Here is a 24,707-nt window from a genome sequence, read left to right on the forward strand (position 1 = left end):
AGTCCTTGATTACATTTGGCCTACCTGGGTAATCTGGGCTCCCCTCCCTGCCAAGAGCAAACTCAATTTGCCTACAGTGGGCATTCCTCTCTGCCTCGTAACCCAACCACACACAGGTTCCAGGGATGAGGAAGTGGACGTGGTGGGGAGAACCATTGTCCTGCTGTGTCATCCCTGCTGCCATCTCTTCCTGCCCCAGGCTGTGCTGCCCCGGCCCTCTTGCACTTAGCGTTTCGTCTGTGCTGTGCTGTGTGGCTCTCTGATGGTGAGTGTTTCAGTTTTCTTCCCTGGCTGCTCTGTAACTATTGAGTGGCACATGCACCATCTCTATTGGGACAGGGAGTTGGCCCTTCCATCCGGCCCTGGGAGCTGTTGAGGCTACACTCAAGGCAGAGTGGCAGAGTGGACTTCTCATTCCTCCTGTGGTTGCTACACAAGTGCAGGGGCAGCCACGGTGCTAGGAGCCAGACAAGAGTGGATGAGGCTCATTCCAGGAGTTCGTGGGTACCAGGGTATCTGAGCCAAGTTCTGACCCCATGCTTCTGTGTCCCCACTGCCCCCAGAATTGATCACATCAAACAGACTTTAAAACCTCTCGAACTTTACTACATTTTAGTTCAGGGAAATCTAACTTGGGGTTTACTTCCCAGGAGGGGACAATAATACCCAAGGAAATACACTTATTAAAGGGAATATACTTCCCTCAATACACATATTAAATGGAATATACTTATTAAAAAAGTTAACTGTTAAGAAACCATTTGGATATGTACATCTGGAAATTGAAGAAATCTCTTGTGTTTTGCAAGAGGGTGAACACACAGACTCTCGGAGTTTGAACAGGAGCTGCTGTTGTGATCCCAGAGTGCCTCCCGCACCCTGGAACGGGCTCCAGTCCTCTGAGTAAATGACTATCAGGCCTGAGCAGGGCCGGGTCCAAACTGGCCTGTGGGGACTATGTTGTGTGTTAATAAAGGTGGTGGTCATCTGATGACTTGAATGCTTTCTCTGTAACTCAAGTTGTCCTTTAAAAAGAGGACATGTTCATGTTTATCCATGGACCCTGCAGGGCCAGGGCCTGGGGGTTCTGTTTGTGTCCCTCCATTTGGGAATTACTCAGGCAGAGTATGGTCGTGAGACACCACAGTGTCACAATCAGCCATGCTGAGATCAAACCTTGGCCTTGGTACTTGTAACTTTGGGACCTTTGGAATGATTATTGTGCATCTCTGAGGCTCGGTTGCCTCCTCAGGAAAATGAGGGCTCTTGAGTGCTCACAGGGGTCACTGAGTGGTAGAATTAGTTGATTTATAATTTTAGACATTTACTGGATCATCTCATTCCTTTGTGGGGAGCCTCTTGTAGCTTCCAGTTGCTTTTTGAATAAAACCCCAGCTTGGCCCTCGGTGATGGGAGTCTCTCTTAATTTCCTGCACGGCACTGCTTCTCTTTATTCGTTTGCTTATGTATTTCCTTGGGTATTATTGTCCCCTCCTGGGAAGTAAACCCCAAGTTAGATGGGGTCTGTCTCTTGCTCATCTATTCCTTGGTGCCCAGAGCAGCACTTGCAACAGGTGAGGTGCACAGAGGATGTACACAGAGCCTGGCTGATGCTGACGTATGCCGATGGCGCCACTGACCTGCCTTTGCTGGGCTATGCAGGAGGCCCCTCGGTGGACAGGTCATCCAGCAGGGAGTAGCTAGTGGGTTGTCCTTAGTCCTGGGTCATCTCTCTGGCCTCCTGTATCCTTCACCCATTGGAGGCTGACCCCAGGGAGAAACCAGGCTTCCCTTGGTGACCACATCTTCAGGACATACTCTCTGGCCTTTGTTCAGGGTGAAATAAGGGGGTTCTTGGGAACCAGATTGGGGCTGTTTGACTTTATGTGGATACTTTTTTCAGTGGTAAAATGTTTACTCTGACGTCCTGTCACGAGTAAATCTACGTACTTTAATAGCCAAAGCTGGGCCTGCCATGCCTGGCCTCCGGACTCTGAACCCTCATGGGTTACGTGGTGTCCACCCCGGAGAGTAGAATGCTACTTGTGTTATGAGTGGGCTTTGGTGCACAGCCCCCCACAGGGAAATCACACGTAAGTTGGGGCCTCCTTTCTGTGGTTCAGTACCTTCCAGAGCCAGCGCTGCAGGCAGTGTGATTCACAGGTGTGAAATTAAAGTCAGTCCTCCAAAAATACATCTCCCCACACATAATGGTTTAAAATGCAGTTTAAAAATAACCACCTCTTGTCTCACATATGAGTATTTTGTAGGCGTGTTGAGCTAATGGAGTTTTGTGATCAAGAAACAAGAGAGTGTCAGAATTAGAAATTGCATTTAATGTCCCAGAGCAGGATGGGAACGGGTGCACCCAGTCCTTCGCTGGCCTAGGCCCTGCAGTCACTAAAGCAGTTGTGGTCCAGGCCAGAGGCTTGTAGGCTGGCCCATGTGAGCTGGTCATTATGCTAACCAGCTTTGTGGCCTTAGAGGGGATGCCTGCCTACTCTGAGGCTGTGTGTCATGGTACACAAACTGCAGGTCCCACTGCTGGCCCTGCTACCTTTGTGGTATTATGAGGAGCCAAAGGAATAGAGAAAATTGTCCTGGGCACTTCTCAAATGGTGTGTTTGTGCCCATTAAGATTCATTCTTTCAGCAGCCCATGAATCACAGATTGCCAGGAACCACAGAAGTAGATTCTGTTCCCTTTACCATGTGGATTTTTCTTTAATGTGTTATGAAATTATTATTTCACATGATCATCAGTATACTCAGAGGAATATCTCTGTTCTGGAGATAAGGACACTGATGTCAGAGGCAGAGTGACCTGCCCTGACCCCACAGTGAGTGAACACAGACCTGAGACTCAAATCCCAGTTTTCTGGCTCTAGAGCAACCTGGGGCTCCTTTCCTGTCATCTGGGCACCCCCGGGTAGCTCAGCTTGGTCAGCAGCTCGTGGCACACCCCCCCCCCCGCCCCGCCAGCTCGTAACCCCCCACCCCCACCCCAGCTCGCGGCTCCTCTCTCTGACTTGTGCTGAAAGGGCAAAGGCGAGAAGCTCTGTTGATTCCCGGTCTTCAAGATGCCTCTAGCAGAGCGACAGCAGCAGTTGGCTCCACGCATTCCCAGCACTGTGCTGAGTGCTTTAGACTCGTTTCCTTTATTCCTCAACACTAGAGACAAGTCCTATTATTATTACCTGTGATTTATAGAAAACAGACACATGGAATGCAGAGTAAGGGGGCTGAGATTTCCCAGGAGAGGCGGATTAGAGACTGAACAGCTTTGAGGCTCACTTGTTGCTCCTAATGATGCTGTGAACATGCTGCTCAGGTCGACAGAGAGACGCATTCTGGGTACAACCGCTGGAGCGAGAGGCCGCACGGGTCTCTCTGTTCTGACAACAACCCTAGTGGCTTTACTCAGCTGGCAACCTTGCAGAGTGCCGAGCTCCTTGCAGATAACATGGCTCTCGTGTTTCTGGGCATTCCCTGTGCCGAGTGTGTGCTTAATCACTGCTTCTGGGACACAGCTGCTGCGCTCAAGGGAGCCACAGCTGTTGTGGGGAACGTCTCTAATCCTGGCTGCTGTCATATGCGGTCTGCTGTTGCATATCCACTCATCTATGGTTGGCAAACACAGGCCGATGTCATTCTGACACGGCGGCACAGTTCATGTGTGGCTTTTGCCAGTCTGTTAACGGTTTGTGGGACTGAGTACTAGTGCCCGGCCTCAGTGCGTACAGGCGGCGGGAGACAGAGCTGCGTGCCGCTTCTCCCCTCAGTCCCGGGGCTCCAGGGGCCACATGCTGTTTCATTGCAAATTTTCTTTCCTGTTTGCCCCAGAACTCAGCACTTCATTCTGCCTTCCATCCCCTTCCGTTGCCTGACTTCCCTGTTTTTTCTTTTTAAGCTGTATTTTGAAGTTATTTTTAGCAATTAAACATCTTTTTTTTTTTTAAAAGAATTATTATTATTATTTTTAGTTTTCTGATTACAGAGCTGCTCAGATCTTCTAAGAATTCCAGGGTGGAAATCCAGTTCCTTAGGACAGCAGGGTGTGGCCACTCAACCTGTGATTGTTCTCATGGGCCATGGTCCTTCTATATTAACTCACTTGTCATTGCACCTACAAACGATTAGTGCAGTGTTTTTCAACGTTTTTTATCTCATGTACACTTGAACCTAAACCTCCATGGCACACTTAAATTATGTTGATCAAAAAGAACAAGAAGAAGCAAGTGTGCATTGTACTTCTTTCTAGAATAATTTAATTAATGACCTTTAAAAATTTTCCCAGCACACCTAAGATCCTCTCATGGCATACTGGTTCACAGCATTGTTGGGAGCAACAAGTGAGCTTCAGAGCTGCTCAGGTCTCTAATCTGCCTCTCCTGGGAAATCTCAGTCCCTTACTCTGCCAGGGTATACCAGTTAAAAAATCACCGAATTACTGGTTTCTTGAGCTTCAGGAGCATCCAGAGACAGACCGGAAATTAACATTCAGAGTTGCAGAGACGTTGCTGCCCGTGACCTCTGAGGCCAAGCTTGGCTCTTCTGCCTATAGTCAGTCTCAGGAGGTGACCCTGTATTGGGAATAGGGGGAATCAACCCATGTGGATCAGGACCTCTCCTGTCGTGTCCAGAGAAATCTTTTGAGGACCCTAGTCCATTTTCTGTGGCTCATAAACTAAGGAAGGGGGGTTCAGGGACAGCACTGCCACCTAAGTGACTTACCCCACCTCTGGTATTAAGTTGGGTGTTTCCTCTGTGGGAAGATTGAGGCAGCGCTGGTTGTTTTACAGGTCAGGGTTTGGATTTCATTCTGAAGACCTTAAAATTAGGATAAGTCAGGGCCTGACTTGTGAGCGGAGGAAGTGAATACTGAGATTGTGTGTATAGCACCACGGTTCCTGCCTGTGATTGGGATATAAGAAAGCCGACGCTCAGATCGGAGCTTGGAAGAAAGAGTTGACGTTTTGAGGTCACCAAAAAAGAAAGTGGCAAAGTGTCTTCACTCCTCTGGCTGTCTGTGGTGACCTGTCACGGTCACTTGACACTCTGTGGCCCATGTCTTGCATTGTGCGTCTTAGAAATGACTCAGAGTTTGGCCCCTGGAGAAGCTTGCCTCCTGGGGCTCTTTCCTAAGGAAATGTCTGGTCATAATCTTAGTGTCTGTCAGAGCCATTTCCCCAGCGCCGCTGGCAGGATGCGCAGATTCATTCCTCAGTCACTTCTTCAGAGGAATTCTGAGCAGCCCCCAGATGCTGGCATCGGGATCTAGTTCTAACCTTCTCATTATCTTTCTACCTGAAATGGGGCATGAGCCTTCAAGGTGGCCACTGGCCCGGGGCTTCACGTGTGCCCTGCAGAACACTGAACCAGCTAGTTACCCCAGTGTCGCAGCTTGATGCCTGGCACGGCCTACACGTCCGTGGCCTTGTACCTTTCAGCACCAGTGGTCCTGGGGCCCGCCTTGCCTGAAAGCAGAGCCCACATTTCTCCAGTAGGAAGGATGTGGACTACCTGAGGCAGCACTGTTTTCTTGGTTTGCCCGTGCTCGGCCCGCACCTGCCTCTCGCTGGACTGGGACCAGTGACCTTGACCCTGCAGCCTCTCTTTTCCTTTAGACCTTACCAACTCTCAGGGCTCTCAGCTTCAGTTATTTCCTGGCGACTTGAATCCCTGCTGTGACTCAGCGAGCCCTTCTTGGGGTCTATATATGTACGAGGTGCTACAAGAATGAAAATAATCACGGTAGAAATAGTTTCTAAGGCAAGGAACTCCACACTTGTCCTGATAAAGGGATTTTGTTCTGCATCTGGCTTCATACAGCCGTCTGGGAGACAGTGTTTAGAAGCCAAAATGCTGGAATTTGGGGTATTTGGATTTTTATGGGAATAACAGAACCAAATATTTTAAATTATGATGCTCTTGGAAAAATCCAAGTGAGTATTCACCGTAGTGACGATAATGCACTGTGCTCATTTGTCAGAGGCTCACGACAGGGACACAGGAGCGGGTAGAGGGACCTCGCAACCGCAGTGAAGGGGAGAGAGGGAGCCCCTGGCCAGCAAAACCTCTGTGGCCCACAAATCTCAGATCGCTAGGGAGCCACAGAAGTAGATTCTGTTCCCCTTAACATGTGGATTTTTCTTTAATGTGTTATGAAAGTATTATTTCACATAATCATCAGTATACTCAGAGGAATATCTCTGTTTTGGAGATAAGGAAACTGATGTCAGAGACTGAGTGACCTGCCCTGACCTCACAGTGAGTGAGCAGAGACCTGAGACTCAAATCCCAGCATTCTGGCTGCAGATCAACCTGGGCTCCTTCCCTTCCATCTGGGCACCCACACGGTGACTCAATTTGGTCAGCGGCTCGTGGCCTCCCTCCCTTCCCACTCATGGCTCCTCTCCCTGACCACTGGCTTGTGCTGCCCCAGGACCTCTTGGGACCACATCTGGGAAGGTCCAGAGAATCTGAGGAACATCTGCACTCAGACCCTGTCACACCCTGTCCCCTCTAGTGTGACACCTCGTGGCTGTGGACCTTCTGGTTGCCTGCCCAGTGCATGCTGGCAGCCGACGGTCTCCTGGATGTGCCTGGGCATGCAGGTCCTCCTGTGTTAGTGTTTCAATGACACAGTGAACTCTGTTCAGGCAGAGGAGGCTGGCAGGGGGCGGGGGGAGGGTAGGCCTAGAGGGAGAGGCAGAGCTGGTTTCTTTATGTCTTCATTTCATTGTAACAAACAAAACCCCGCACATCTGGGAGCCTTTTATGTGCCAGGCATTGTAATAAGTCCCGAGACAATAATGATAAGCAAAACCAGACGGCCCCTGATGATTTATCAAATATCCAGTGGGGACCTGCTGTGCGCAGGGCCCTGGTCTAGGGGGTTGGGATACCTCAATGACCACAACCGATATCCTTCTATCTCAAAGATGACATTCTAGTGGGGGTGGCAAAGCAGGAAACCTGATGAGCCATGGCTTTTATGGTTCATTAGAAGGTGACAAGTGTCGTGGGGAGCAGGCAGACAGAGCCAGCAGCAGGCAGGTGGCAGAGGAGTCAGGAGCTCTGCTTGGGGACGGCAGCACTCCTCAGGGAGGAGCTCGAGGTGTGCTCCACTGGGAAGTGTCTGGAAGATCAGTGGGAGCTGGGCGGCTGTGGGAGGAGCGTTCTGGGCAGATGGGACAGTAAGAACAAAAGCCCTGGGGTCTTTGCCACCATCGCCAAGGAGCAGCAGGAGGCTGTGGGAGTATGGAGCAGGGAGACAGGCCAGACTAGAGATGGTGCTGGCTTGGGCCAAGACAGGAGTGACAGGGGGTCAGAGTGGCTGGATTTAGGATATTTTGAAAGCAGGATTTTTGGCTGGGGCCTGGTTGAGGTTTGGATGAGGGTTTTGAGGGATCAAAAGGGAGTTGAGGATGCCCTGGTGGTTCTGACCTACAACTGTGATCATCTGGTGGTGTCATGGGGAGAGGAAATCACTAAGGGCACAATCATAGTGCACAATGAAGACTCAAAAGGCGGGGACCACGTGCAGTGCTTCCCTGGGGCTGCCAGGACATAGGTGAGAGCACAGGTAGGGGTGGTTTCAAACAACTGGTTCTCTCACAGTTCTGGAATACTCAAAATCAAAGGGTTTACAGGATGCACGCCTGCTGAAGCCTGTCAGAGGGATTGAGAGATCTTCCCTTGCCTTGTCCAGCTCCTGGTGGCCTTGGGCACTCCACGGTGCTCTGCGGTCTCGCCTCTGTGGTCACATGGCCTTCTCTCTCCGAGCCTCTGCTTTGTCATCCTTCTGCACCTGCCTCTGTGCCCAAATTTCCCCTTGTTTAAGGACACAGTCCCATGGGATGTGCCCGTCCTGCTGTAGTCTGGCCTCATCTTACCTAATCACATTTATGGCAGCCCCATTTCTAAATAAGGTCACATCCTGAAGTTCCAGGGCTTAGGACCTGAACATATCATTTTGGGGGACACAGTTCCACACAATGGTTCTGTCTCCTCAGTAAACCTGCCTCCGGCTGCAGCTTGCAAGCCTCTCGTGAGGATGGGAAACTTGAGTGAGTGGAATTAATCCCCAAACAAGCAGGATTAAAAGTTAGGAGTTCAGTGTGGGGCAAAGGGGAGAGAAGAGAATTCAGGGTTGAAGGGAACAGTGTGTGCAAAGGCCCTGTGGTGGCAGGGACATTCCGTGTTGAGTGACTAAAGAAAGCCAGTGGGACTGGAGCCATGATGTGACTATGAACCAATGCCACAGCCAACAATTGCAAGAAAAGGGGCTCAACAAACATAAGAAAAGGAGCTCTCCATCTTGCCTAGTCAAGTAAATACAAACTAAAACCACAATAAGATATGACACACAGCCATCAGAATGGCTTTGAGAAAGATGTGGAGCAACAGAAACCTTGATTCATCACTGGGAATTGAAGTAGCACAGCCGTGTTGGAAGTGCGCTTGGTAGTACAGTGGTGTCCCCTTCTCCTTGGAGGACCCCAGTGGAGGCCTGAAGGTACGAACAGTACTGAGCCCTCCATGTACTGTGCACGAATTTCCTTTCCCTTCTTCACAATTTCCCGGTTAGAGATTACTCATTTTTGTGTAGTTCTTTGCCACCTTAGCATAAGATGTTTTTCTTACTAAGTCGAGAACTTTCACTCTTTTACTTAAAAGCACTTATGGCTTCTCTTTGAGATACCCAAATTGCCAACATCACTACTCTTATGCTTTGGGGCCATTGCTAAATAAAATAAGGGCTATTTGAACATAAGCACTGTGATACTCAAGACAGCTGGTAAGTGGAGGGCAGGAATCTTTTGGACAAGGAAGGATTCCCATCCCAGCAAGGGTGCGTCATGGCCGGAGAGATGTCATCACCTACCTCATAATGGCATGCAATTAAAAACTTATTTCTAGAATTCCCCATTTTATATTTTCAGACCGTGACTGACTCCAGGTAACTGAAGCTATGGAAAGTTTCAGAGCTCAGAGGGGACTGCTCTATCTACTAAAGCTAGGTGTTCTCATATGCACTGACCTAGCAGATTCATTCTTTCATCCCTTGTCACATGTACATGAGAACACAGGTGCAGGTATACTCACAGCAGCATGGTTTATAACCCCCAAATGGAAGGAATCTACATGTCTGTGAGCAGGACAGTGAACCAGTCATTTTTCTGACCAATTAATGGAAAGGGGCGAATTTCCATAGGTGCAGTCATGTGGAGGAATCTCCCAGATGTAAGACTGAGCAAAAGTAGCCAGACACAAAAGAGTATCTATGATAAGTTTTATTTATATGAAATGTAAAAATAGGAAAACCAGTCTAAGTCAGAGCACTGGCTGTTGTGGAGGGAAGGCATGTCTGGGAGCGGCGCCTTGTATTCTGAACCTCGGTCTGGGGGTGGGCATGTGCACTTTGTAAAAATGTATTGAACTGCACACTTGGGATTCATGAGCTTTTCTCTGTAGTTTAAGTTCAGTGAAAACTTTACAGAAAAGCTGGTAAATCAGAGAGACATAGTTGATTTAGATTTTTAAAAGTGTACAATAGGAATAAGGGAATGATTGAGTCAGTGATGAAGGGGGAGGAGGAGAAGGAGCAGGAAGCAGAAATAATGATTTTCCCACTGCCCACGGTCGGGAAGGAATAAATACACAATCAAGTATGTTACATAAAGGCAGGGTTACTAAATCAACCACTAAAACAAAGGTAGAGACATTTAAAATTTTCAGAGGAAATAAGCACTTAAAGTAAAGAAAACAGGTCAATGGATAAAGATAAAAACCAAAGCAGCAGTAATAATAGAATTGCTAAGAAAAGTCAGTGACTCATTCAGACAAAGAACATCTGTCAGTGAGCTAAATGGACCAAACTCACCTATTAATAGAAGAAAACTTAGATTGTATCAAAGTGGAATTAATCCCCGATTCACAGCAGGTGCATAACAAACATTAAGTGAATGGTGCTTGTCCCCGCGGTGGCTCCCGTGTATCGAGTGCTTATTCTGGGCCAGTCACTATAGAAAATACGCAGATTTGTGCAACCATGGTAACAGTCCTATCTCATGGAATTGTTTCTATCCCCATTTTGCCGAGTGACTCACCTAATTGGAGGTATTCAGATAATGAGCTATTGGACCAGAACCTGAAATTAGACAGCATAGGATTCCAGACGCTCCTCTGTGCTGTGTGAACAAGAAGTACACTCACTGTCTCTGTGTGGGTTGCTGAAATGCAAATCAGTAATTGTTTATTTTGATAATTAAACTCATTCCGTAGACAATTTTAAAAGTCGATGTGTTTCCCAGAGTTTAGTTGAAGTGAATTAGAATGTTGACATGAAAAGATTCTTTAGTTTCTTTTTCCATTAGTATATTTTTTCTTTTTCTTTTCTTTTTTTTAAATAATAAATAGCTTATGGTGCATGTATTTTTAAATGTTTTTAATCTAAAATTTTAGACATCTGCTGGTTTCCTTGGCCAATGCAAAGAAATAGTTAAGAAATTGGTTTGGGGTTTTCAAAATGGCTTCAAAAACAACGAGTATGTCTTTTTATCTGACTTTACTGATGATTAGGGTCTGAATTGGGACAAAATGCTTTGCTAATTTGCAGAAGGATCAGCTGATTTGCACCTGGGAAGTTTCATAAGTTTATAAGAGAGTCATCCCACACGTTCATGGAAGGCAGACATTCAGAGCACATTATGGCCATTTTATGGAAGGTTACTTACTATATTAATCAGATGTCACATCTAACATTTTTAGGTAAGTCACCCCTCCCAAAATGTGTTGCTTTTAAGATCTTTTTTTCATCCCAAATATTTTAAAATAACTATCGCTTCATTCTGCTTCTGTCCAAATAGCCCTGGGCTGCGTCTGCAGAGCAGCCGCTGTAAGTCAATTATCCTGGAATTGCTAAATAGTTGCATTCCCTGGGATATGACTTTTTAATTTGCTTCCAGATGTTTCTGCACAGAGGCAGGCTGTGATCATGAAATATGCTCAGTAAAGATCACTGACTTCACTACACAGAATGATCTGGAGATGGGCTGTTTTGTCTGTCCACTGAAAAGCACTTCGCACGGTCACGGCCGGCTCACAGTAAAGGCACCAAAGAATAAAAAGTGGGCAATTACATCAGTCACTTTCTATGTCGAGAAAGCCTTTTCCTTTTGTTTTTTAAGATTAAAATTTATTTTAGTTCATTTCATAAGCAAGTAAAAGGAATATAACAAAAAAGCAGTGATCTCCTCCTATCAAATATATTCCATGTTCCATAACCCCTGACTGCCATCAAATACTATGTGGATGGGGTCGTACTTGACCTTCCTTTTGATTGTCTTTTTAGGAATTTAAATCTTTATCTCTAAATAATATGCATATATTGATATATAGATTTTTGACATTATCTTTCAGATTCTTATTATGGCAGATGAAGCTATCATTTCATTTTTATCACTTCTTTACCCCTCTTCAATCTTTTTAGTAAACTTGTATTTCACTTTTTGGGCAAATCTATATTTAAATTTTCATTATTATGACCATGTAAATGTTGCTTCCGACTGAGCCAAGAAATACTCACTTTATATCATTTATTGATGACTTTTTGTTTTCCTAGACTAGGCCTGTTTAAACTTTGAAGAACAGCTTCTTCTATAGTTATGGGTCCGTGAAATACCCTGCAATGTAATTTTTATGAGGCCGAGCCTGTTGGTGATTTTTAGTTCACTTTGATTTTGTGTTTCTGTTAGACATCCCTGCTGAAGCCCTCTGGCCTGCCACGTGCTGACAGGGCTGTTCTCTGGTTTCTTCCATGGCTACTAGCCTGGGCCTTTTCACCATCATTCTGAGAATCCTCTCCTTTGTTAGAATCCCTCATTGCTGGACCCATGGTATTTCTTGGGTTTCCTCCTCTGATTTCTTGGGATTCCTCTTCTGATTCCTATTTTTGAATATTGCAGTTTGGAAGTTATAATGTCTCACAGTTTTATCAAAGATTGAAGTTGTATTTCCACATCTTGTTTTCTTTGTGGGGGTGGATTTTTGAGTGAAGAATATGGAACAACTAATATGCTTATGCCATCAGCTTGAAAGAGAAAAATCCTCTTAGCTTGATCTCAGTACTAGGTTTTCTCTTTATTATGGAGTTAGTCATGTCCACAATTATCTTAAACAAAATTGAGTCTGTCAGGTGCACTGGTGTGTTCTATTTTTTTGTTAAGGTGAAAAGTGATGATAGCATTTCATTGCCATAAGAAAATTGCATTAATTCTCTAATTGGTGCTGTCACAGAAGGAATCTTTCTACATTAGGGGTATTTTCAAGACTGAGTTATCCTTTAAGGAATCAAACTTTTTATTTCACCAACTTTTAATTGAAATTTCTCCAAAATTTATCAACCATTTCCCTACATTATTAAACAGAAAGAGATGAATGTAGTCTTTTCTTGGTCTCTCAGAGGCATGCATGGAATATCATTTATTGCACTGGGGTGTAATTTGGTGGCATCTCTGGGGCTGGGGCCTCTTCTGTCCCTGAATTCTCCCAGCGCTTGGTTTTGAAATTCACAGTTGATTTTGCAGAGATGATTTGTCATTTCCCAATGAGTCATCTTCAGGAAGGGTTCCCCATTCCCCTGACACTGCCCTACATTTCACTGTCTAGTATTCTCAGAAAGAGCCGAGATTGGCAGCAGAAGCAAATATCCTGCCTAGCAAAACAGGAGCCGTGAATTTAATTCTAAATCCTGGTCCGTAGACTTTTGGTGGGAGTTTCTTTCAAGTTTCCATGATTCCACTGGGCAGACCTCTCAGGCTATGTGGCAGCTCTCTTCTCGTCTGCTTAGCCTCAGACCAGGGTGTCTCAACCTTGGCACCACCGACATTTTAGGGGGCAGTGCTTTGTTGGGGAACCATCTTGTGCACTGGCCTCTATCCACTAGATACTAGTAGCACGCTCCTCCCCGAGTTGTGGCAGTCAAATATGACTTCCAACATAGCCAAAGGTCTCCTGGAGGGGCAGTATGAGCACCTCTTGAGAACTTCATAGGTCTCCTCTTTCTTCAGGTTTTGTAACTGTCTTCTAGATATTTGACATTGTAGAAAACGTGACAGCAATGAGCAGGAATAGTACTGTAATTCCCTAGTGTTTTGTAAAACTCGAAGTAATTCATAAAGCACCCATAATTCTGCCTTTTGCCAGTGCTAATAAATTATTCATTGTTTTAATTATTCTGGTAACTAACATTTATGGGGTGCTTGTTTTTAAAGTGCTAGGCCCTGTTGTAAGCACTGGGAAAACTCTGAGGGAGAAATTATCTTTGCCTGCAGTTTAACAGATGGGGAAATTGAGGCACAGAGCACTTAGGCAGATTGCTGGAGTTGATGGTGTGTAAGTGTCCAGGACGTCTCATCCTGCAGTGGGACATCAGAGCACATGCTCTTAACCAGTGCACGGTTTGGTGGTTGATTTTAAGATGTCAAGACCAAGATACAGGTGCCATGTGTAGGCTTCAGCCCTTCTGCCCATTCTCAGCTCTAAGAGGACAGAGTTGCACATGTTCCCCCAGCTGTATTCCTCTTGTCCAGGCCAGTATCTGACACACAGTCAGGGTACAGTGGAGGTTCATTGTACCAAATGCATCTGACTATTCTAAACTCCAGGCTCGTGGGCTGTTGACAAGAAAAGGAGAACCACAACAAAAAATAAATGCATGTCACGGTTCCTTGAAAGAAGATGAGTTGTGATATTGTAGGTCACTAATGTGTGGCAAATCTCTGTCAGGGAGGGTAACTCCCTACAGAAACAGAAAAGGAGTGACTGGGTAATTGTACCCTCCAGGCTGCTGTCATGACCTCCTTGGCTGCAGAGTTAGAGGCTGGAATGTTGTACTTGAGAGGGGCACCATCACGTCCTTAGGATTAAACCGTAACACAGCACACTGAAGCACCGGCCACACACACCTGCAAAATGGGACCTTTCTTTGATGATTCTAGTGCAGCTGTGCAGTGCCTCCAGATCTTTATTATAAACACTTGAGCTGTTGAGACATCAATATGCTGGTTAATCAAGAAGCTGGGTTTCATTTGAGGTGGTAGCACTTTTCACAGGCCGTACTATGTTAGTGTTCTAGCATTTGCCCTCAAAGTTCCTTAAATATTCTTTCATGAGGTGGATTGGGAAGGCACAGACCAGCCTTTGGTCCTGAAGCAAGGCTTATGTGAGCTGGTGCAGTGATGGCTGAGTTGTGCTAGGGGAGCCTTTGGCTGGGGTGTTCATCTGTCATATCTGGGATCTTAAATTCACATTTCTGTTGCCATTAAAAGTAATGCTGAATTTGAGCTGAAAAGTGCTCAGAGCTAGGAAGATGGACTTGCTTATCATTTTCAGTATTTAGAATCTTATCTTATTTTGTCCTTATGAAATAGTTGTGGAAAAATAGGATAAGTACAGAAAGGACCTTAGTGAGCCAGGATGCTTCACTTGGTGCTAATGTCCTGTTTTTGGTAGGGGGCAGTCAGGAAATTCTCTCTTGAAATGGTGACAATATAAGGAAAATTCTAGAGCATGTTACCTTGGAAATTTAGATCAAAAGAATTTTGAGGACAGGCATAGTGGTGTGTGCCTTTAGTCTCAGGTACTTGGGAGAGTGAGGTGAGAGGATCGCTTGAGTGCAGGTGTTTGAGGCTATAGCGTGCTATGATCCCATCTTTAATAGCCTCTGTGGCCCAGCCTGGGCATCATGGTGAGACCTAGTCTCTTTGGAAAGTAAGAATAACTGATACTGAACACATCAACTGACTTGCCACCCATAAACAAATGTTCACTGGGTAAACGTGCCTGCTCTTTAACACCTAGCTCAAGTATCACCCTGGTCTTAGGGCTTTTCATCTGTGTTCTTTCCAAGACTGAGTTAGTTGTGCTGTCCTTAAATGCTCCCTCAGCTGTGTGCCCATGTTCCTAAGATAGCACCTGCCCCCGTGTGTTTTAATGCATTTGTTTTCATGTCTTTATTCCTGCCTGGATGGGGAGGTTCTGGGAAGGAGCCCCTCACCTTTGTATCCCCAGCACCTGGCATGTGTGGGCTGGTACGTGGGCAATGGTTTATATGTGTTAGATGAATGAGTAATAGGAGAACTCATTAAATTTCATCTTTTGCATGAGCAAGAAGAGGACATATCATATTGAAATATTTCCAGCTCGTTAATACGAAGCAACTCCCTTTCATGATTTAGAATAAGGACTCCAGGGCACAATTATTTTTTCTCGATCCTCATTTTCTTCTCCTCTCACCCCTCCCTTCCTCTCAGTCTCAGGAAAAGATGTGTCTTCATTTTCTTTAGTTCAGAGTCTTCCTGAAGAACACCCTTTGTTTCTTTCCAGGCAGGTATTAATGAAAATGATTTTTACGACGGGGCGTGGTGTGCAGGCAGGAATGACCCCCACCAGTGGATTGAAGTGGATGCCAGGCGCCTGACCAGATTCACGGGCGTCATCACGCAAGGAAGGAACTCGCTCTGGCTGTAAGTGTGCCCGGCCCTGTGCAGCCTGGACTCTGTCTTGGGTCTAGTGTTCCAAGGCCTGGACAGACACAGAAGTGACTGGTGATGGGCAGTAGATGGACGGAGTATTGGGATGTGGGCAGGAGGCTGGGCTGGCTATTAACACTGATTCCTCTGGGAAGGTGCATCTCTTAGGACAAGACCTTCTCCTGAGGTCAAGTGTGGTGGCTCACATCTGTAATCACAGCACTCTGAGAGGCTGAGGCAGGTGGATTGCTTGAGCTTATGAGTTTGGGACCAGCCTGAACAAGAGAGAGACCCCATCTCTCCTAAAAATAGAAAACTTAGCTGGGAATTGTGGTGGACACCTGTAGTCCCAGTTACTCGGGAGGCTGAGGCAAGGGGATTGTTTGAACCCAAGAGTTTGAGCTTGCTGTGAGCCGTAGTAATGCCATGGCATTCTACCCAGGACAACAGAGTGAGACTCTGTCTCAAAAAACAAAACAAAGCAAAGCAAAGCAAAACACACCTTCTCCTGTACAGGAATGGAGAGCAGGACCCACCTGGTGGGTAAGGCAGAGTAGGCCAAGGTGCAGTCAGGTCCATGCAGTCTGGGCAGGTGGCTGCCACCTTGGGTCCCCAATGAGGTATTGGCGTGCTCTCTGGTGGACAGAACATGGCCAAGGTAGGACACGTGTGTTCACACAGTCCTTGGGTAGAGGGCACATATCTCTGAGACTCTGGAGAGAAAAGCCAGAGGCCTGGGCAGGTTCCCCCATGGAGGAGCCTCACAGCAGTAGAAGTGATAACACGTGGAGGCTGAGGATGGGAGGGGACCCCATTTCTCAGAATTACACTTCGGGTCAAGCCTGGGTCAGTGACAGGTGCAGCCCCTGAACCCCCCACCATATGTTATATGCACACAGTGGACTAGACTATTCAGCCTTAAAGAGGCAGGAGATGCTGACACATGCCACGTCTGGATGACCCTTGAGGGTCCCATGTGCAGTAAACTCGTTACAAAAGGACAAAGACAGTTCCACTTACACGAGGACCCAGAGTGGTCAGGTTCATGGAGACAGAAGTAGAATGACGGTGGCTGGGGCTGGGGAAGGGTTAATGTTCAACGGGTTCAGAGATTTGGTCCGAGATGAGGAAAAGTTCTGGAGATGGACGGTGGTGATGGGAGCACAACCACAGGGAGGTACTTAATGCCACAAAGCTGGACGCTGAGAAATGGTTAAAATGATGGGTTTATATTGTGTATGTTTTATGACAGTAAGCAAAAAATTCATTAAAATATGAAATATAATACAAAAAATATGAGAAACACTCTTTGAGCTCAGCTCAGGACAGGCTGTGGAGACAGAGCTGGGGCTGCATTGTGGGGGTGATCGTTGGCCCCAGCTGTGTAGACGGTGGGCACAGAGATTGAAGAGGTGGGGGCAGAGGGTGGGACGGGCCAGGTCAGTAGGACCTCAGGGACTTTCTGATTTTACACTGAGAAGCTAGATTGCCAATGCCCCCCACACGAACATTAGGAAACCAGTTGGGGTCCCTGCCATCTTAGCCACCCCCCACATCCACACTACACTCTCAAAGCCCCTTTCTGGCGTCTTTCAATATTTACTGATTGCCTGTTGGCAATCACATAAAATAAGACTGTAATTTGCTGACTGGATTAACATTAATTTTTGGAAAGGTCAACATTAATAAATAAATTGGGTTACGGTGAACCTGACATCTGTGCTCACATTTAACCTGCTCACCTGTCATTGTCCCTGCAAAGGGAACTTCCCTACATAGTGACAATTGTCTGGCAGTGACTCATCTGTTTTCCTCTGAAAAAAAAAATATTTTTTTTTCTTTCAGTTTTTGGCTGGGGCTGGGTTTGAACCCGCCACCTCCGTCAGATGGGGCCAGCGCCCTATTCCTTTGAGCCACAGGTGCTGCCCTGAAAAATTTTTTTTACTTTATTTTTTAAAATTTTTTATTAAATCATCGTGTAATGCATTTCTGAGGTACAACGTGCTGATTTGATATACAATGTGGAATGCTTACATCTAATGAGACATAACCATCTCCTTGCTTACTTACTTGTTATGGTAAGACATTCATACTCCATTTGTAATAGTTTAGAAATGTATCATTGCTTTATGCACATTTGGTGAGGTCCCCCCAAATACTCTCCCTCATCCTAAGCTCCCCCTCCTTCCTCTTCCCTCCTTCTTTCTGGACTATAGTTATGTTTACCATTCCTATGAATGTGTAGGTGATTATATACTGATTTCATAGTAGTATTGAATACATTGGATCCTTTTTTCCCCGTTCTTGAGATACTTTACTAAAAGAATATGTTCCAGCTCCATCCAGGTAAACATAAAAGATGTGAAGTCTCAGGCAGCACCTGTGGCTCAAAGGAGTAGGGCGCTGACCCCATATACCAGAGGTGGCGGGTTCAAACCCAGCCCCAGTCAAAAACCTGCAAAAAAAAAAAAAAAAAGATGTGAAGTTTCCATCTTTTTATGGCTGCATAGTATTCCCTGGGGTACATATACCACAGTTTGTTAATTCATTCATGAGTCTATGGGCATTTAGACTGCTTCCATGACTTGGCAATTTGAATTGGGCTGCAATAAACATTCTGGTGCAAATGTCTTTGTTGTAAAATGATTTTTGATCATCTGGGTAAATAACGTAATAGAGGAATTGCAGGATCAATGATAGGTCCACTGTTAGTTCCTTGAGGATTCTTCAAATCTCTTTCCAAAAAGGCTGTATTAGCTTGCATACCCACCAGCAGTGTAGAAGCGTTCCCTTCTCCTCATCCATGCCAGTATCTGTTTTGGGATTTTGTGATGTGGGCTTACTGGAGTTAGATGATATCTGAAAGTGGTTTTGATTTGCATTTCTCTGATGATTAAAAATGATGAGCATTTTTTCATGTGTTTGTAGGCCATGCGCCTGTCTTCTTCAGGGAAGTTTCTGTTCAAGGCTCTTGCCCACATAGAAATGGGATTATTTGTTCTTTTCTATTGATTAGTTTGAGTTCTCTGTGGATTCTAGTTATCAGACCTTTGTCAGAAGCATAACCTGCAAATATCTTTTCGCATTCTGAAGGCTGTCTGTTGGCCTTATTTACTGTGCTCTTGGCTGTGCAGAAGCGTCTTAGATCCCAGTAATATCATTTTGGTGTTGCTTCAATTGCTGGGCAGCGGGGGAGGGTGGGGGGTCCTCCTTATAAAAAGTTCTCCCAAATCAGGAGGTATCACGTTACCAGACTTCAGGCTATGCTATAAATCTCTAATGATCAAAACAGCCTGGTACTGACACAAATATAGAGAGGAAGATGTATGGATCAGAACAGAGAACCAAGAGATGAACTCAAACACCTGTAGTCACTTGATCTTTGACAAACTTATCAAAAACATTCATTCAAGGAAAGATTCCCTATTTAACAAATGGGGCTGGGTGAACTGGCTGGCGACCTGTAGAAGAAAGAAATTCCCATCTCTTCCCATTAACAAAGATTGATTCTCACTGGATAAAAGATCTAAACTTAAGACATGAAACTATAAAAATATTAAAAAGAGTGCAGGGAAAACACTCGAAATTTTTTGTAAAGACAACATTATAACATCTCGCAACATTTTAAAACATTACCTTTGATTCCAAGGTCCTTAGGCAAACAGAATTATTTTTCTGTATTGCAATCATGTTGCAGACCCAGCTATGTAGTTTTAAATTTAAAGATGTATCAGTAACTTTTTTCATGCTGTTACTTAGGCGTCACCTGCTCATTTTTAACAGGCTGTAATTTTCTCAGCCACACCTCCATTACACTCGGATTTCCTATTACCACATATCCTATTGCAAGAAAGCATTTAAATTTTTTTGTTTGAATTATTTTCTTCAAATAAATTTCCAGAGCTGGGATCATTTGTGCATTTTAACAACATCTGGTGTGTGTGCTGCCCTGTGCCCTGCACTTTATTCTTTTTGCTTTTCAGTGGCATTTAGGCGTGTGTTCTCGTGTGCTGAGTTTTACTCTGTGGTACACATTTTCCTTTCATCCGTGGTTTATTACCATGACAATTGTTTCACTGTTTATTTTCTAAGAGGCAAGAATTTGGGGGGAAAACCTTAGGTTGCTCAAGAAAAGCAGGAACTTATGAAAAAGTGGTCTGAGATTATCCACAGGGATGAGAGGAGGGATTTTGCTCTAACGCTCGGCTAGTGACCTGTCTGGCCACTGTCCTTGCAGATCCAGTTGTCGGGTTATTACTGGATTAGAAAGTGAGAGCAGGGCAGGTAGAGAGGTCATGTTCCATTTCACCTAAGAACACGAGCGGGTCTGGGGTAAGCAGGAAATTGCTGCAGAACAGTGAGGACAGGAGCATCTCAGTGGGAAGGCAAGGGATAGAATTACCTTCAGGAGTTGATTTTTTAAAAATGCTAAATGTATTTCAAGTCAAGTTATTCTTCAGGGACAATGAAAGGAACTCAATCTGCTGAGTTTGAGCTTGTCTTAACTCCTTGAGTAGTCCCATCACCACGAGGACTGAGGGGGAGATGGGGCCAGGGTACATTTTGGTATCTGAGCCCTTTTCTCCCAGAGGCAGTGGGTTCCGTTCCACGGTGACCAGGAAACATGTCTACCGTGTTTGGACCCTAAAGGTAAAGAAGACAGCATTTGTCCCCTCCTGTCTCCTGACCCCCGTCCCCATACTGCTCCCTGTGCAAATGGCGGTGGTGCCATCTTTGACATATCCGTTTATTGTCTGCATTTTCCCCACTAGTCAGTGAGTACCTTGATGGTAGAGGCTGTATCTTGACAGAGTGTCCCTGGGACCTTGCCCAGTTCCCGGCATCTGTTACATGCTCAAGAAACAGCTCTATAGTGAATGGATATCATTATGCAGCAAAATGTTGGTGGAAGGTTCTTCACACTGAGTGGGGTTAAGTTAACTCATCTGTGACCAGTGACTGAGAGTGAAATGTAGGGAGGGGTGCGGAGGGGCCCGGGGCAAGAAGGGTGGGAGGTCACGGAGACTTCTGGAGATAGATAATGGCTCAGAGAACGGTTTTGGTTTTAGAATTACAGCAGGGCCCTTGGCTCTAGCTGGTTAGGGGGTTTCTCTTCTCTGAACCTCAGTTTTCTGTCCTCTAAACTGGGGTAACTGCTCTCTCTATCTCATACAAATGGGTGAGGGATGAATGAAATATAAGGTCTTAAAATCAGCCAGTTTCAGAGTCTTCTCTCAAATAAAATCTGTCTTGGAGACATTTAGCAAATGTAGACAGGTGAGCTGCTCCCTGCGAGGTGGGGAGAGGGTGGCCTGCCCGGGCCTCTGTCCCTGACAGAGTGGCTTCTGGAGGAAGATTCACGGGAGCATCTCTGTGTAAAAGCTTAAGAAAAGCTCTAGGTTCCTCTGTTCAGATTCTAATCCTGCCCACTACCCACATCCCCTTTGCTGCTTCCCAAATCCTGCAAGGTCTGGAAGTCCAACCAAGACCAACAATGGCAGAGTTGGAATAAGCTTGATTTTCCTTGTTAAGGGTGCAGAATGCCCCTTCATCTCGAAGAGTGTTGCATTTTGGTTGGTAATGAGTTAGAAATAGTTAATGCCACCCCTTAGAATTTCCCAAATGGCTGTTGCTGTTTGGAATGGCTCTGTCTGGTTGTTGAAATACAGAAGGGCTTTACTAATAGTTGGAGCTATAATACACATGCATATGTAGGAAGGCTGTTGATGCTTTTCATTCACGGGACTTGGTAGCTGATATTTTGGATGAACCCCCACAGTGTTACTTGTTGCTGACCTTCTCCGCCTGTTCACTAACTCATTCATTTGTTGTCTGTTGAGCACTCTTTGCTAAGCACTAGGGATATAAGAAGAGAGCAAGAAATGGGCCTGTCTGCAGGGAGCATTTCAGTCTAGTGCAAGAATCCAGTACTGGAATGGACCTGTGGACAGAGTGCATGCTGATGTGATATGGGGACAGGGGACCTGCCATCAGACCTGTCATAACGCGGCAAAGATGGTACCATGAAGGCTCAGGCTTAGCCACTAGGCCCTACAACTTCAGTCTTAATAATTGCCCAAATAACTCATGCCGTTTGAAATTAGTACGATGTAATTGTTTTAATGATATTGAATAATTTATATTTTTTTCAGAATTATAAATATCCTTTTCTACTGCATTGCAATTTACTGACATGTTAGTATACTATCAATAATAAAAAACAATCTTTTATTTCCCTAATGGCAGAAAGTATATTAGATGTGTGAGCATTACAGTGATAGCCAATGTGATGATTGAAAAGTTAATTTTTCTGCTTGAGGTGAATAGATGGTTCTAATGACTTGAAAGAAATATAGGCAATTTAAAAATAAGCAGATGTTTTTTAATATTAACTGTTTGATAGACAAAATGTGTCTCCTTATCTCCCTCGAGTCTGTAAATTTGTCCTTAACTCACTGAGGCAGGAGCTTGATGGATGAGTTTGCAGGTGAGGGATGAGGACGGTTGACTAGTCGGCACTTTGTAAGAAGTAGTTAGGCTGATTAGAGGAAGATGGATGGGCTTTGTGGAAAGTAGTTAGGCTGATTAGGGGAAGATGGATGGATCTTCTGCCCTGCGCCAGGCTCTCTGCCCGAGAACACAGGGCCGACGGCTTGCCCTGAGCTCTGGGAAGCTTTCTGAGTGACAGCCCCAAGTCTTAGGGATTTCCAGTGGCGCCTTCTCTTTGGAGAATTCTGGTGGTGAAGAGAAGGAGTGGGCAAGATTCCAAAGTCAGAAGGACGAGGAAGGCGATTGCTCTCCTTGCTGCTCAGACAGCCGTGTCCTTGTCTGGAAAGACAATCCAGTTGAGGGGACAGGAGTGGGGTGGGGATGCGGGAGGGGCAGTCCCTGAGGGGCTGGTGTGGCTGGAGGGACCCACTCCAGAGAGGGGTACTTTCTGGCCCCCCTGAGGTAGTCAGGGCAGGGGGCACGGGCCGGGTGGGTCCAGAGTCTTCCTTTTAGAGGGTCATATGTCTTGGCAGGATAGGCAGGGCCCTCAGCAGAGCGAGAGTGTGGCAGGTTCAGGGATTGGACACTTAAAGGGTGTGAGGTCCACGCTGAGCAGGACAGGGAGACTCTTGGTCCAGTTGCAGAGAGGGCTTGGGGGTGTCAGGAACATGTATGGAATAGTTGTCCCAGGTGTCTCCCAGGGGGTGGCAGAGTTGGTGGTGCTTGCAGCTGGGGGAGGTAAGGGCCAGGGCATGGTGATGCTGGTAGGGCGCAGGCCATCTTAGTTAGGAGTAGGGGCCTGAGGGCTGTGAGGCTGGCTCCAGGGCTGAGCCCCTCAGGGGAAGGGCAGGTTCTGGAGTCTTCCAGGGGAGAAGAGAGTTGGCCAAGAGGGCAGTGGCCTGTCCAGGATTCCACGGGGTGGTGGGGTTGACAACTGGAGTCAGGGTGCCAGGTGCTGAGGTGGCATCAGGAGGAGGTGTCCAGGAGTCTTCTGGCCACTTATGCCATCCCTGGTGGGAGGCCCTTCTGGGCAGGCTGGCATGTGGGTCAGGGGAGGGGTTGAGGATGCCGCAGAGGTGACAGAGGGGTCTGCAGCAGAAGGAGAAATGAAGGAGAGGAGAGGTGAGTGAAGAAGACACAGCTGGAGGGCATTGGGCTGGGACGGGGACAAGCTGGAACCTCCCCGAAACCTTCCCTGGCCGAGGTTTGTGTTCCTGGTGCCTCCCTTCCTCTCCCACTGTATCCTGTTCTCTGGTGCCCTGAGGACTGTCCTGGCCCCAGACACCCTCACCTGTCCATGGGTGTGCCTGGGCCAACGCGCAGAGGGAAGGGGTATGGGGGCCCCAGCCAGGAGCTCCAGAGCTGGAGAGCAAAAGGAGAACACCTGGTGCTTCGCACACCATAAATCATCAGCTCGTCTTCAGGGGGAGAGGGTGTGTGTGTTTTCAGAACATGTCATGCGGAGTCTCCTCCCTGAACAGTGGAACGTTTGGCCCCTGTGGGGGGCTGGGGAGAGAGCAGTTTTCAAACTCCTTTCTAACATCTTTGGAAACTGTCAGTTTCTGAACAGTAAAGGTTGGCATGAAATGGAAATATTTTAATGAAAACATCTCCAAGTTCAAGTAGGAGGCCAGACATGCAATTGTTTCAGCACTTTGTTAGATTTCAGTATTTGAAATTAAATAAAGCTCTCACAAGTGGCTATATGGCTCACGCTTGGCTTTTTGAGTGTCAATGACTGAGGAATGAACTTTCAGTCAATAAATCTCTGAAATGGAAACAATTTTACAGTTTGTTCTTGGATAAGAAGCTTTTGTTTTTGGGTCCTATCTACTTCATTCAAGGGTCCTTGTTCCCCTGCTGTGACTCCCCAGGAAACCCTCCAGATGAGTTTCCTATGGAAAGTGCTGAGCACACCCCTTCTTTTGTTTCCCCTCTTTCCTGGTAGGGAGGCCTCCTTGCTGTGGGTTCCCTCCTCCCCTGGACCCACAAGGCCCTGTACTGGCCCCCACTGCCTATCTGACCTCATTCTACCCCAGCCCTGGAGCCCCCTTTTCCTCCCACAGATACGCCAAGCAGGCTCCTGCCCCAGGGCCTTTGCACTTGCTGGTCCCTCTCCTGAAAGCTCACCCCCCTGCATTCAGAGGGTTTCTCTGACCACTTTATATATAATAAAACCCATGCTCAGTTGATCTGTGTCCTCTCATGGTGTTATTCAATCAACAGTTTGTACTTGCACTGATATTGCTTCTAGGGAGCAGGCGGGATTGTTTGCCTCTGAATCTCCAGTGCTTGATTGGAGCCCTGCACAGGATGAGTCTCCATGAAGGGCCCCTCCTGACCCTCTCTTCTCTGGAGAAAGGGCAGCCTCTGCCAGCCCAGAGTCCACCCAGCTCAGGGCTCTGTAGTGGATGCGCCACCAGGAGGAAAATGCACTGGAGTATCTTGGTCCTTTGCTTTCTCCGTCCTTCTGCAACAGCAAGGTCTTCACCTGGTGCCAGAGAGCAGAGAAGAGTGCAGATTCCAGAGTGAGACTGGGACTCTGGACCTGGCCGGCTGCACGTCCTTGGGCATGTTTCTGAGCCTTTCTGTGCCTCAGTTTTTCCATTTGTAAAATGGTGATAGTAACAGTAGCAACCCCATAGGGTTGTTGTGGGGATTTCCTGCCTGAGGTCAGGCA

The 24,707-nt window shown here is 46.4% G+C and overlaps 1 protein-coding gene across 1 annotated transcript in view; it reads left to right on the forward strand.

Annotated features, from left to right (window-relative positions):
* The window catches only part of CPXM2 (carboxypeptidase X, M14 family member 2), a 117,672-nt gene that overhangs the window by 29,915 nt on the left and 63,050 nt on the right, over window positions 1–24,707 (forward strand). The window contains exon 4 of the mRNA XM_003794077.2: window positions 15,393–15,532. Coding sequence (XP_003794125.1) covers window positions 15,393–15,532 — 140 coding nt within the window. The remainder of the gene's footprint in view (window positions 1–15,392; window positions 15,533–24,707) is intronic.

This window comes from Otolemur garnettii, unplaced genomic scaffold (genome assembly GCF_000181295.1).
Source record: "Otolemur garnettii isolate 467f Iridium unplaced genomic scaffold, OtoGar3 scaffold00075, whole genome shotgun sequence".
Taxonomy (NCBI): Eukaryota; Metazoa; Chordata; class Mammalia; order Primates; family Galagidae; genus Otolemur; species Otolemur garnettii.